The 12,261-nt window shown below is 65.4% G+C and overlaps 3 protein-coding genes across 3 annotated transcripts; 2 read left to right on the top strand and 1 right to left on the bottom strand.

Annotated features, from left to right (window-relative positions):
• Window positions 1-97: 97 nt before the first annotated feature.
• Window positions 98-698, top strand: EMIHUDRAFT_251036 (hypothetical protein; the record flags this gene model as incomplete). Its single annotated transcript, XM_005793155.1, has 2 exons — window positions 98-224; window positions 400-698. The coding sequence occupies 2 exons, from the start codon at window positions 98-100 to the stop codon at window positions 696-698; spliced, it is 426 nt and encodes a 141-aa protein (XP_005793212.1).
• An 8,959-nt stretch (window positions 699-9,657) lies between these two features.
• EMIHUDRAFT_460334 (hypothetical protein) lies at window positions 9,658-10,632 on the top strand. The gene is made up of 4 exons (XM_005793156.1): window positions 9,658-9,835; window positions 9,902-10,052; window positions 10,123-10,296; window positions 10,368-10,632. The coding sequence occupies exons 1-4, from the start codon at window positions 9,684-9,686 to the stop codon at window positions 10,554-10,556; spliced, it is 666 nt and encodes a 221-aa protein (XP_005793213.1). The 5' UTR covers window positions 9,658-9,683; the 3' UTR covers window positions 10,557-10,632.
• A 340-nt stretch (window positions 10,633-10,972) lies between these two features.
• EMIHUDRAFT_251043 (hypothetical protein) lies at window positions 10,973-12,245 on the bottom strand (the record flags this gene model as incomplete). The annotated part of the gene is made up of 2 exons (XM_005793157.1): window positions 10,973-11,479; window positions 11,691-12,245. 2 exons carry the CDS (start codon window positions 12,243-12,245, stop codon window positions 10,973-10,975), a joined length of 1,062 nt encoding a protein of 353 aa, XP_005793214.1.
• Between the last annotated feature and the right edge of the window lie 16 nt (window positions 12,246-12,261).

The following is a 12,261-nucleotide window of genomic DNA, read 5'->3' on the forward strand; positions in this document are numbered from 1 at the left end:
AGCTTCGATTCGGAATCTGGAGCAAAAGATCGACTTCCAGCACAGGGAGATCAAAAAGCGCGACATGCACATCTGAGCGCGGCGGAATCTTGCCAGAATGTGGCCGCAGGAAGAGCCTCCGGCGGGCCTCCGGCGGACGCCTGGCGGCGTGGCGCTGCGCGCCGGCCTGCGGCCCAGGACCTATTTGACCGCTCGCTACCTATCTGACCGCTCCGAATCCCTTGGTTGGCCCTCGCAGCTGTGATACAAAAGTGGGGACGCGCCTGGCGGCGCGCCCCCAAAAAGAATTTTGCCGGCCCTCGCACGACACTAGACACGGGACTGGCGCGCACTGGCGGGTGTGGGCGCTGCGCGCCTACCACTGTGTCGGTACAAGGTGTACACCAGCACCTTATGAAGCGTGGGTTGCCAACTCGAGTTCGAATGACATTATGACATGCTGGTTCATGCTGAACTCATTCGCCTTCGACTCATTCGTCTTCGCTACCTACCCAACGCTCGAGCACGACGACCACGACCCCGGCCCCCTCGCAGAGCGCATCAGGCGCGACAAGCGCGAGCGGTCCGACCGCTCCTCCGACGACTCCTCCTCCGACCGCGACTCATGCGGCACCGGCTCCACTAGCGAGGCGAATGACATATTCGACACCCTCGAAGACCATCTCGGCTACGGTTCCGACTCCGGCTCCGGCTGGTAGTCGACAAGCTGCCGAGCGCAAATCACTCTGTGTGACACATTTCTTGTTGGCTTCTAAAAATCTCTCTCTCTCTCTCTTCGTCTTGCCGCAGGACAACATTGAGCTCGCCGTTGAGCTCGCCGTCCTCGTGCCGACTGCATTATCTCCCACCTGTACGATTTTCACGACTTGTCCATCGTCCACAGATTGTGCGGGACGACGTCGCGACCAAGCTGCAGAAACGAGCTTTTAGTGGCTATAAGCATAGGCACTGAGATATGGTGCGCGCGGAGCGCGCTGGTGCTACCTGGACATACGCGCGGAGCGCGCTAGCTGGACACCCGCGCGGAGCGCGCCGGCTAGATACCGCGGAGCAAGAGCAAATCAACTCAACCGTTCGAATGCTGACGCCGCAAGTCGCTGCCGCCGGCTGCCAAAGTGCGCCTGGATTGCTCAGCAGCACAAGCATCCACGGAGCCAGCGAGCGCCGAGCGACACTGCCTTGACTGAGCCGGACCGCCCGACATGTCGGCGGTCAAACTTGTAAAATGGTGCCGATAGCCGAGGTAGCTCCGGCGGACGTGAGAGCACGGCCTGACGATCAAGCACGAGAGCGACGAACGGAGGCACAGATAACTGGCGGTGAACTCACTGCTGATACCTGCTGGACTTAGGGTACCCCTAGGCTTAAAAGGGTGGGCCCTGGGGCGCCTGCGGCTTAAACGGCTTAAAACCGGCCTAGGCCGGTTTTAAGAGCTGCTGGGCCGATTCCTTAAACGGTCTTAAACGCTTAAACGCTGCGGGAGAGCTCCCGAGGTCGATGGTCCGGGAGGCTCCCCAGTAGACGCCGGAGGCCGGGGGAAGCTGGCTACAGTCAGCTGGCACGCGTCCCCTATGCGAGTATGGCTCCTGCCAGTGCACCAGACTTACAGATGTGCCTTCAGAGGCGGGTTTGTGCCTAATAACGGCAGTATTGGAGAAAACGGCGCGGAACGCAGCCTCCGCGCAGCGACGCGTGCCGGTGAGGCCGATTTTCTTAAACGGTCTTAAAAGAGAGACCCCCCGTGCCTGCAATCTCTTAAATGACAATTTGAGCCCCCAAACCTCCTCATTTCTTAAAAGGTCTTAAAAAAATCCGGCCCTCAGAACCCTAGGGGTACCCTAAGCTGCTGGAGCTGCGGAAGTTGCAGTAGCACTGCCGCAGAGCACGCGCGGAGCGCGCCGCTGGAAAGCACGCGCGGAGCGCGCCGCTGGGTAGGTGCGGAGCGCCGCCACTTGAGATTGGGCCTGTGGGTGGGCCGAGTGGTTCCTGCGTGTGAGTCAAACTCTTAATAGAAATCGCATCTAGCCCTCCACAAAACCCTCAAAATTTTCTTCGGGGCGCGCTCCGCGCGCGCGCGCGCGCGCGCGGCGCTCCGCGCCTCACTCCTTGAGCTTGACGCGTCATGGGCGCTGGGCGGCCTGCACACATATATGTTCTGCAGCTTGGCGTCGCGACGAACAACCCTCGCCTTTGGCCTTCTTCGCTCTTCGGGCCGCGCCTTGCGCGAGAAAAAGAAATTCCACCGGGTCTGCGCCCTAGCCGTCGTCCCCTAGTAGAGGTGTCCGTTTTATTTATTTATTTATTTAGCCGTCGTCCCATCCCTCTTTTGGCACTGGGATCCCGCCGTTTTCTTTCTTTCTTTAGCCACGCCGGCGGGCCCCAGCACACGCGAATTTCCCACAAGAAATACTGCAGGGACGCTCACCCCGCGCCTCGCTTCCGCTTCGTCCCGTATTCATTGGGGCTGCCGCCGCCGTCCGGCGACGGCGCTGCCGCCCCCCCCTCCCCGCCCACCAGCAGGCCCTGCCGGTCGATGAGCTCGCCCGAGGACCAGCACGGGATCTGCGTGCGCGGCTCGCCGCCGGCGGCCGCGACCGCGCCGCCTGGCGCCCACAGCCGCTCGCCGCGCACCGCCGGCGCACCCGCCGCGCAGTAGCGCAGCACGAGCACCCGCCGGTCCGCGCCGCTCGCGTTCGGGGGCGACGAGTGTGGCGTGAGTGGGCCGTGCAGCCCCGCGCCGCCGGCCGCGAGGGCGTACCGGACGGCGGTCGCCTCGTGCCCGGCGAGCGCCTCGGGCTGGATGCGGTCGAACGAGGCCGCGTTCGCCTCGCAAGGCTCGCTGGGCAGCCGGCCGCTCGCGTGCAGCCGCGGCAGCACCGCGAGCCCTCCGTTGTGTCCCGTCGGGTCGATGGCGTCGAGCGGCAGCCAGATGGCGAGCGAGTAACCGCCCGCGGCGCCGTCCTGGTGCCACGGCACCTCGCCCGAGGAGGGCGCCGCCTCGTCGTCGGCGCGGCCGGCGGCGCGCTTGACGAAGAGCTGCGAGGAGACCAGCACCGGCCGGCTGCCGCCGAGCAGGGCCCGCACCAGACGGGCGACGGCTGGGTCGGCGGCGATGCGCTCGACCCACCGCTGCGGCTCTGGCTGGTTGCGCTGGTGGAGGCCGAGCAGCCAACCGGACGGCACCGACGCGTGGCGGCGACGCAACAGGCGCGAGGCTGCCCGCTGAGCCTGCGCCGTGGCGCGCCGGGTCAGCAGCCGTGGGAACAGCAAATAGCCCTCCCGCTCAAAGGCGGAGGCGAGCGGCGCAGCGTCCAGCGTCCGCCGCGAGAAGGCGCTGTTGACGGGACGCGCCGAGCGGTCGCTCGTCATGGGAGCGGGAGAAGGCCCAAGAAGAATTCACCAACGCGCATCCCTCATCCCTCCTTCAGGCAGTGTTTTCTTTTTCCTTTTGGTCCGCTCCGGGTATTGCCAAAGGACGTGACTGCAAGTTTCGCGCGTCCCCATCGCCGACATATGCCTCCTCGCTGCCGCTACGCGCCATCCGAGCTGGAGCAGACATGGGTGCGCGCATTGGCGGCGGCCGAGACGGCGCGGGCCAAATTCGGCCTGGACGAGCTGTGCCGCCTCTACCGTCCCGTGCGATGGCCAGCCGACGCGAGCGTGATGAACTGCCACGGGCAAAAAATTCGGATCGAGCCGCTCGTTGGGTTGCTGAGGAACCCGGATTTTCCCTGCCAGCGCCGCAATCTCTCCGCCTGGCCCGCGCCGCCGGTGACGCGAGAGTACATGGGGGAGATCCTCTCGACTCGCTACGTCCAGTTTGATGCGGTGGCGCTGCTCCGCCGGCGGGGCGGACGGGCAATCCTGCTTGACATCGGCGCCTCGCTGTGGAAGGGCGGCGGAGCGGGCGAGGGCGAGGTTGGCGCCGCCGCGACGAGGTGGCTGGTCGACAAGTTTGCTGCGCTCGGCGTCCAGTTTGATCGGATCCTCGCGCCCGTCCCTAGATGCGGCATCATCCGCCAGTATTGCGTATGGCAACTTGCCGCCGCCCCCCGGCAGATTCACGAGTTGCATGGCCACTTCGAAGACGGTCCAGTCCCTCGGTCTCCACCACGTAGGCCTGGGAGGCGGAGCCGCACAGCGGCGAGGAGCTATGGGAGCAGGTCCCGCTGGAGATCGCCGCCCGTGCGACCTTCTACAACGTGCCCGTCGACGACCAGCCAGGCTCCCCTCGCCACCCGTGGTCCCTCCTCTCCCTCCTCGCCAAGCCCGCAGACCTGGTTGTCGCCAAGCTCGACATTGACAACTCGCCGCTGGAGCTGAGCCTAGTCAACCAGCTCCTCGCCAACGCGAGCATCAGCGGACTAGTCGACGTGCTGCTTTGGGAGCAGCACTGGGCCTCTGCGACCCGAGCATCACGCGTGGGCTGCACGACTCGCAAGGAAGTCTGCGTCCATCCGCACGGGTTTCACATCGGCAGCCGGAAGGATAGGAGGATGCGGCGAAACCCGACCGTCGCGCTGAGCGAGGTGTACCGGAACTTTGTGCGCCTGCGGGAGGAGCTGGGCATCCTAGCGCACGCGTGGGTCTAAGGCATTGCGCACCGAAGAAAGCCTCCAGAAATAGCTTGGCTGAGCGTATCCAGAATCCTGATCCACAACTCGCGCTTCACACCCAGGGCTCTGGAGATCGCGCGGCGCTCGGGGGCGTGTCCGGGGCTGCGCGGTGGGTTAAGTGGAAATTCGCGACAGTATAGATTCCTTTTTTTCTTTTTCTGGGACGGCCGGGCCCTGCTCGCGCCGCGGCTGACGCATAGCTTTTGTTCCGCCGCCGCCACCGCGACTCTGATGGCTCAACTGGCCAGAGGCAACTGTGCTAGACAGTCTCGCGCCGCAGAGCGCGGTGTCGCAGTCTGCCTCACCGGGCTGTGGCGAGCGGGATCAGACCTCGATCGGTGCCGCTCTCAATTTTTGGGCTCTTGCGTGCCCAACGCGACCGTCTTCCGCATCAACTCGATACTGGGCAGCAATAGATCCAAGGTGCAAAAGCAGCAGTGGCGGCAAATCGTGCTATGCGAGGAGCGCATCCGCAAGCACGAGCTTCGCTTTGGAGTCCGCTTTGCGCGAGTGCTTCGCACCAGGCCTGACACGATCACCTATCCCATCAGCGTCTCCCATCGCTCGCTTCCCAACTGTGATAACATCGCCTGGACATACCGCTGCTTCTGGGGCCCGTCGGCGTGCTCCAAGGTGCAACTCAATGATGTGCACATGATCTTCAGCCGGGCTACCTTTGGGCGGCTGGCCACGCCGGACTTTGCTGGTGTGACGCCTCGGGAGGGGCAATCGGTGTGCAACTTCACGGGAGCCACCAAGGACTACGGCTCGTTTGAGTGCTGGCTGCACGTGCAGGCATTCAGGCGAAACATCAGCCTGGCCTGGCGGAGCGCGGGCGACCATCCTTCATGGATCCTCCACCGGACGAGCTCGCCTGAGAAGCGGCAGCGTCTCAGCCGCTTGAACTGCGCATGCGCACTGCCAGTTTCAGCAAGATAAAAGGCTATGCCCTCGCCGCGCGCGCCGCCGTCCGCCCGCCTCCTCGACCTCCCCAAGGATCTCCTCGTGCGCGTCCTCTCTCGCTGCGAGGGCCCCGTCGACATCCGGTGCTGTGTGAAGCTGGGGCCATGAGGCTGTGTGGAGCCTGGGGCAAGCTGGGCCACGGCGACCTGCATCACCAGCTGCTGCCAAAGAAGGCCGAGGCCTTCGCTGGGCAGCGCGTGGTCTCTGTGTCGGCAGCAGGCCACCAAAGTTTCGCCCTCACCGCTGACGGCGCCGTCTGGAACTGGGGCGGTTGAAGAATTTGCACGGATTTGGCGGACGTTCTGGTTTCAACTTTACGGAAGTCTTGGCACCAGCTGAAGGCTTGCCCCCGTGTGAGATCACACAGTTCGTGCACGATATTCGGATTTTGCTATTTGTTCGTGTTGTCAATGGTACCGCGTCTGCGACGCGGGCGCCTTGCGGGCACCAGAGCCCTTTGCCTTAGCCACCCTTTACATCTTGCGCGGTCAAAAAGGCCTTTCGTTTTTCTCAGTGTACGTACTTTTACTGGGAGAAAAGGGAGAGGGAGGCGCGCGATTTCTAGGCCTCTCAGTGTACGTACTTTTAGAGCTTACCTGGAGAGAGTACGTACCTGGAGAATGTGCAGCAGCCTACGGGGTAGCTTCTGACGTAACACATTCCCCCGGGAGGAGGACTGTGCTGACAGGGTTTGCGATTTCTTAGGACTCTCGATTTTGTGAGAGCTCTGTCTGTGTCGTTTGCCAAATACAACCTTTGATTGATTGATAATAGTTTTGTGTTTGCCTTTCTGTCGAGGCCGTGAATGAATAACATGACTGTCTGTGCAGCCATGGAGGTATTTTCTTCTCAATAACAAGGCTGTGAATGAACACATTGTAACACCCGAGAGTGCCCGCCGGATAAAGACTGACAGTGGCTGTGTATGTTGTGCTCGCCGGACCCCTCCCCGGTGGCCCTCTCCATTTACGCGCTACCAAAGACGGGATCCACCTTCCTTGGGCAGTTCGCAAAGCACCTCTCCGTACTCAGCGGCATGTGCAAGGTCCTCGAGCAGCGGCACGCTAACTGCAGCGTCTCTATCGAGGCTGCGTGCGCTCCTGGCGGCTTTGGTGGGCGGCTTTCGTGCAGCCACGACAAGAAGAAGGTGCCAGCCCGCGGCTGGTTTTGCAGCCACGCAGTGCAGCTCAACCGCACCTTCACTGGGTGCGCGAGTGGCGAGGCGAGTGATGGCAGTGACTGGCTCGACCGGGAGCCGATGGCGTGGCTGCTCCGGCAGGGATCACTGAGCGCTTTCCCACCCGCCGGTCGGTCAGCTGCAGAGAGGCTGGCTCTCGGGGGTACGCCGCTGTTCGACCACGGCCCCGCCGCAGCCACCTCTGTCGGCGCGTGGACGGCGCTGCACGGCTCTGGATTTGTTCGAGCACCGATACGAACGGCTTCACCCCCGGGCCGCCCGGCCTCCTTTGTGTTTCCCGGCTTCCGGAGCGTCGTCGTTGTCCATACGCGACATCCGGTCGAGGCGCTCGTGTCGCAGTTCTACTGTCGCAACGACTCACGCGTCTGCCCCAAGCAGGGAAGGCACGCCCCGAGCTCGGCAGCGCCCCTCAGCGCGGGCGTGGACGCATTCCTCCTGTCAGAGCTGCTCGGCGAGGCGGCGGGCAGCGGAGAGCCTGGCGGCGCGCTGCGGCTGCTCGCCTCGTACGAGGGCCTCACCGTGCTGCTCCGCGAGGCGCGCGCTCTCACCGTGTGCGGCACGGGCCGCAAGACCGGGCCCTCCCGCGGCCAGTCAGAGCACGGCGCGACGCATGGCTCCTCACTCGAGGTGCTCCACTCGCGATACGAGACCATGGTGACCGATTTTGGCGGCTGGCTCGCGGTGCTCCTCGCCCGGCTCCCCCTGACGGACGCTGCGCGCTCGGAGCTCCACTCGCGGCTCGTTGCGCGGGATGGAGGCGACTTTGTGCCCGACGGCAAGCACCGCCACTCGCTGACGGTCGGCTCCAACCTGGCGCGGCTGCAGCCAGCGACGGTGGCGGCGCTGCAACGGGGCGCACCGCGGCTGGGTGCGCTGATGCGAAGCCTGGGCTACCTCTTCACGCCGCCGTTTGTAGAGGGGGGCGGGGATGTCAACTGATTGGATGGCGTTACACCCTGTGCTACCAACAAACCTAAAACCCGATTCCTCTACCACGATTCCAATCTCGAGAACCAGCGGGAAAGAAAAGAAGTTTGCGGCGGGTGACGACCGCTGCTCGCGTGATGCTGCGCCGGCGAGGGACTGAGAAGAGAGAGAGGAAGCAGACTCCCAAGGATGGGTGACGGCTAGCACCACCACAGAAAGAAAGAAAGAAAACAGACAACCCAAGGGAGGGATGGGAGAGCACCACCACAGTCTCCGGGGCGTTTTTTCTTTCTTCTTTCAGAGCCTGCACTCGGCGCTGTCGCCCGCGCGTGCGCCGCTGCTACTCTCGTCGCCACGTCACCCAAAGTCGGCAGCACGCCAACCTCGCTGCCACACCCTGCCTCGCCGTCGCACGCTGCCCGGGCCCGGACACGCAGGTCCGCCAAAGTCAGCGGCCAGAAAAGTCAAGGCGGCAGACGGTCGTCGAGCAAGAGTTGCCGCTGCTGCAGCTGCCGTACCTCGGCCATGCAGCACGTGCTGCTTCCGGCACTGCTCTCGTTCCCATCGCTCCGGCGCAACAGCTCGTCGTGTGCCAAGCGGTCTCTGTTCAATCCAGTCTTTTCGTTGCCGGGCCGCGTGCGAGATCCGGCCGTGCGTCTGAATGAGGCCGGTGAGGCCGAGCTCTTCTTCACTTACTTCCGTGGCAATCCGGCGGCGATGTTCACCAGCGCAGGCGCCAAGGACTACTACGTCTCGCGCGTCGTCACTCGAGACTGGCAGACCTTCAGCGAGCCCAGCGACATCACTCCACCCGGCTTTGCCTCGCCCGACGCGCCGATCCGCTGGGACAACGCCACCATCATCGCTTTCCAGGCCTACCCGGACAAGTCGCTCGGAGGCAAGTCCTCGGGCCTGTTCTTCTCGCGGCGCGACGACGGCAGCGAGATCTGGAGCGAGCCGCGCCCCTTCCTGCGCGAGGCGCTCACGCTGCCGTGGAATACCGGAGGGCGCGCAGACGACGCCACACAATTTCGCCGCCACATTTGTTCTTTAGGCGGATATTTCTTTTTAGGCGCGCCATCGACCCCACACTCGTGCTCGACTCGGAGGGGCGGCTGCACTGCTTCTTTGTGGGGAGCACGAAGCGGCAGAGGGGCGATCGGCGGCGGGCAAACCTGCTCGGCCAGGCGGTGAGCACCGACCCCGACCTGCAGAGGTGGGAGGTGCAGCCGAGCAGGCCGGTGGGATGCCTCTCCCGAGCGGAGCGGGCGAGGCGCTGCACGGTGCGCCCCGTAGGTTCTCTCGCGCGAGGCGCCGCTCATCGGGACGTCGAGCCGCGCGCCGGACGGCGTCGAGAACGTCGCCGTCTTCCGGCGCCGTTCCGACGCCGTCATGATCTACAGCGAGGGGCTCAAGTCGCAGCACCTCGCGCACGCGGTCTCGAAGGACGACCTGATCTCGTGGCAGCGGCGGGGCGCCCTCTCGGTGGGCGAGGCGCGCTGGACGGCGGGCCGGTACGGCGCTCCCTTCGTCTGGGCCGAGGGCGACTGCTGGTGGATGGCACTGATGGGCGAGGCGGAGACGCAGACGCACCAGTCCGCGATCGGCCTGCTGCACTCGAGCGACGGCGTGCACTGGCAGCTTTTGCCGGAGGCCGCCGGCGTCGAGATGGGCCTCCCGCTCCGCCGCTCCGGCGTCGCGAGGAGGGGAGGCGACGGTGCCGACGGCGAGAGAGAGGCGGAGGGTTGAGGGAGAGCGCGTCTTATCGAGTCTTATGCACTTGGAGCACTTGGAGTGCAGTCGGTAACCTCACATCCAGGGCCGAGGAGCTAAGAAGCGCACCCAGCGGGCCGGAAAAGAAAGAAAACATGCAGGCCAAGGGAGGGATGGGAGGACGGCACGCCGGATTTCGGTCATCATAAATTACATTTCTTTTTCGTCGCGCTGCCGCAGCCGGACGCCTGCGCGCATAGCGACACATGAACTGTGAGCAGATAGCACTCGAGGAGCTGCACGTGGAGCGCTTCCAGCTCAAGGAGGTGCTGAAAATCCTGCTCCACTCCATCATTTTCCAGCGGGCGCTCGGCGAGTGCCGGCTCCGCGACGTCGACTCGGAGCTGTTTGACATCTCGTGCGCCGCCAGCCCTGCATCGGCGGAAATGGCGGCCCTCGCTGACTTCCGCTCGCGCGGCGCCAGGTACGTGCGATGTGACTCCAGGCTGGTCGAGGCGCGGGTGGAGGAGCATGCCGAGGCCTTCTCCTCTGCGATCGAGCGAGGCGCCCGCGTGTCGCTCGCCTTCTTTGAGCGGCGCGCGCGCCAGGCGGCCTTCGGTCTCTTCCGCTCCGAGGCGCGACCCGGGCCTGCTCATCGCGAGACGACGCCCGCTTCGCTCAGCCTCCCTCCCGGCTCCGGCGCAGGAGCGCGTCGTCTGGGAGCGCTGGACCATCCCGCTGGTCGTCGTGCCGAACTTTGCGCAGCTGCACCGGCACATGGGCGGCGCGCAGATGCCGCCGGGCGCGCACGGCGCCGGCCGCTCGACCGAGGCAGACAGCCAGGACGAGGAGAGCCGGAGGCGACAGGCGTCGCTCGAGGCGCCGCCACTCCCCCCGCCCTCCTCGGTAGAGCTGGGAGCTCACCCCGCGCTCTCTCTGGGCTTGGGCAGGCCGTGCTGCGCCGGCGGATCGAGTTCATCCTGACCGTCGCGAGCGGGCGGCGAGAGCACATACCGCCCGCCGACGGCCTCGGAGGAGAGGCTTTGTGGTTCGAGATCTCTACCGACGCCGACAGCTGGTCCGGCCTCGACTTGCTCAAGCAGCTGCTCTCGAGCCCGCCGCAGCTCGGATCTGGATAGCCGAAGGGTTGCACCGGACCTACTGTTGGCCAAACTTAATAGCCCGCTTTTGAATAAACAGACCGTGTATATTACACGTTTATGCTGTAGCACGGTGAGGGCCACGGCGCGCCGTAAGAGCACACGGTCGTGCCGACGGCCGACGGGCTCACGGCCTCGGCTCGCCCGCCGAGCCCGAGAGGCGCGCCCAGGCGGTCTCTCGCTCTCTCGCTCGCTCTCGCCTCTCTCCTCGCTCTCTCCTCTCTCTCTCCGGACTCGGTCTCTCTACCCGCTCCTGCCTCCTCCCCCCTCCCCCGCCCCCCCCTCCCCCGGCCTCGCTGCCCCACCCCTCCCCCCTCCCAAGCACGCGTGCAGCCGCAGTGCAGCCCTCCCTCCCCCCCCCCTTCATGACGCGGGTTCCCCCTCGATGGCCGCGGCTAGCTCGCGGCGAAGAGCTCGACGTACCTGCTCCCCATGTTCTTGTGGTTCATCCCCAGCGCGCGCTGCGCCTCCGCCGGCGATGAGAATGTGACCCACGCCTCGCCGCTCGGTCTCCCGTCCCGCTGGCCGAGCACGATGCCGCCCGGCAGGACGTGGAAGCCGTTGAAGAAGCGATAGACGTCGTCCACCGTGGCGCGGAAGGGCAGCCCGCGCATCCGCAGCGTGCCCGCCTTCCCGCCGCCCGGGTGGCCGGGCATGCCGCCGGGCATGCCGCCCATCGCGTAGCCCGGCCCGCCCATCGGCGGCTGCATGCCCGCGAAGCCAGCCGGCTGGCTGTACGATCCGCTGTACGGGCCGCCGTACATGCCGTAGGGGGGCGGCGCGCCATGCATCTGCAAGCTGTTGGACATGTACCCCCCCACAAACTGCTCGAGCGCCTGGATCATCTCCGCGCGGCTCACGCGGAAAAGCTCGACGTAGCGGCCGCCCATGTGCTGCCGGTCCTGCCGCACGAGGGGCGCAGCACACGGTCAGCACACGGTCAGGGTGACGCCGCGTACGCCGACCGCCGCGGGAGTGCGAGGAGGGCGGCCCATGCCGTGCCTAGGGCCTGACTGCGGTGGGGTGCATCCGAGCACGTGCCGTCTCGTCTCGTCTCGAGGCGCTGGTTGCAACTGCGTTGGGAGGCCGCGGCCCTGCATCTACGGGCGCCACCTTTGACATGGCGCGCTCGCGGTCCTCCGGCGAGGAGAACTCGACGTACGCCTCGCCGGTCGGCTGCTCGCGCTCGTTGAACATCAGGTGCACCCCGTTGAGCGGCACCGACAGGCCCGCGAAGAACTCGAGGATGTCGTTGCGCGTCACTTTGTATGGCAGCCCGCGCATCTTGACCACCGAATCGACGACGCCCATGCCGCCCGGCGCGCCCATCGCGCCGCCGTACATGGGCGGCCCCATGGGGGAGAAGGGCGGGTAGGGCGCGTAGGGCATCCCGCTGCCCGCGCCCATCCCCATCTGCATCTGCACCGGCGCCAGGTTGTTGGACTTGTTTGCGCGCGAGAGCGCCTGGTGCATCTGCTCCAGGTTCGAGCGAAACACCTCGACGTAGCGAGTGCCGATGGACGCGCGGTCCTTGGCCAGCGCCGCGTCGGCCGCCTCCTCGGACCCAAACTCAACGAACGCCTCCCCGTTTGGCCGCGAGTTGGTGCCGAGGACGAGGTGGACGGCCATGGCGCCGTTGGGGATGTGGTAGCCCTGGAAGAATTGCATGATTGCGTCCTGCGTC

This window comes from Emiliania huxleyi (assembly GCF_000372725.1).
Source record: "Emiliania huxleyi CCMP1516 unplaced genomic scaffold EMIHUscaffold_1028, whole genome shotgun sequence".
Lineage (NCBI taxonomy): Eukaryota > Haptophyta > Isochrysidales > Noelaerhabdaceae > Emiliania > Emiliania huxleyi.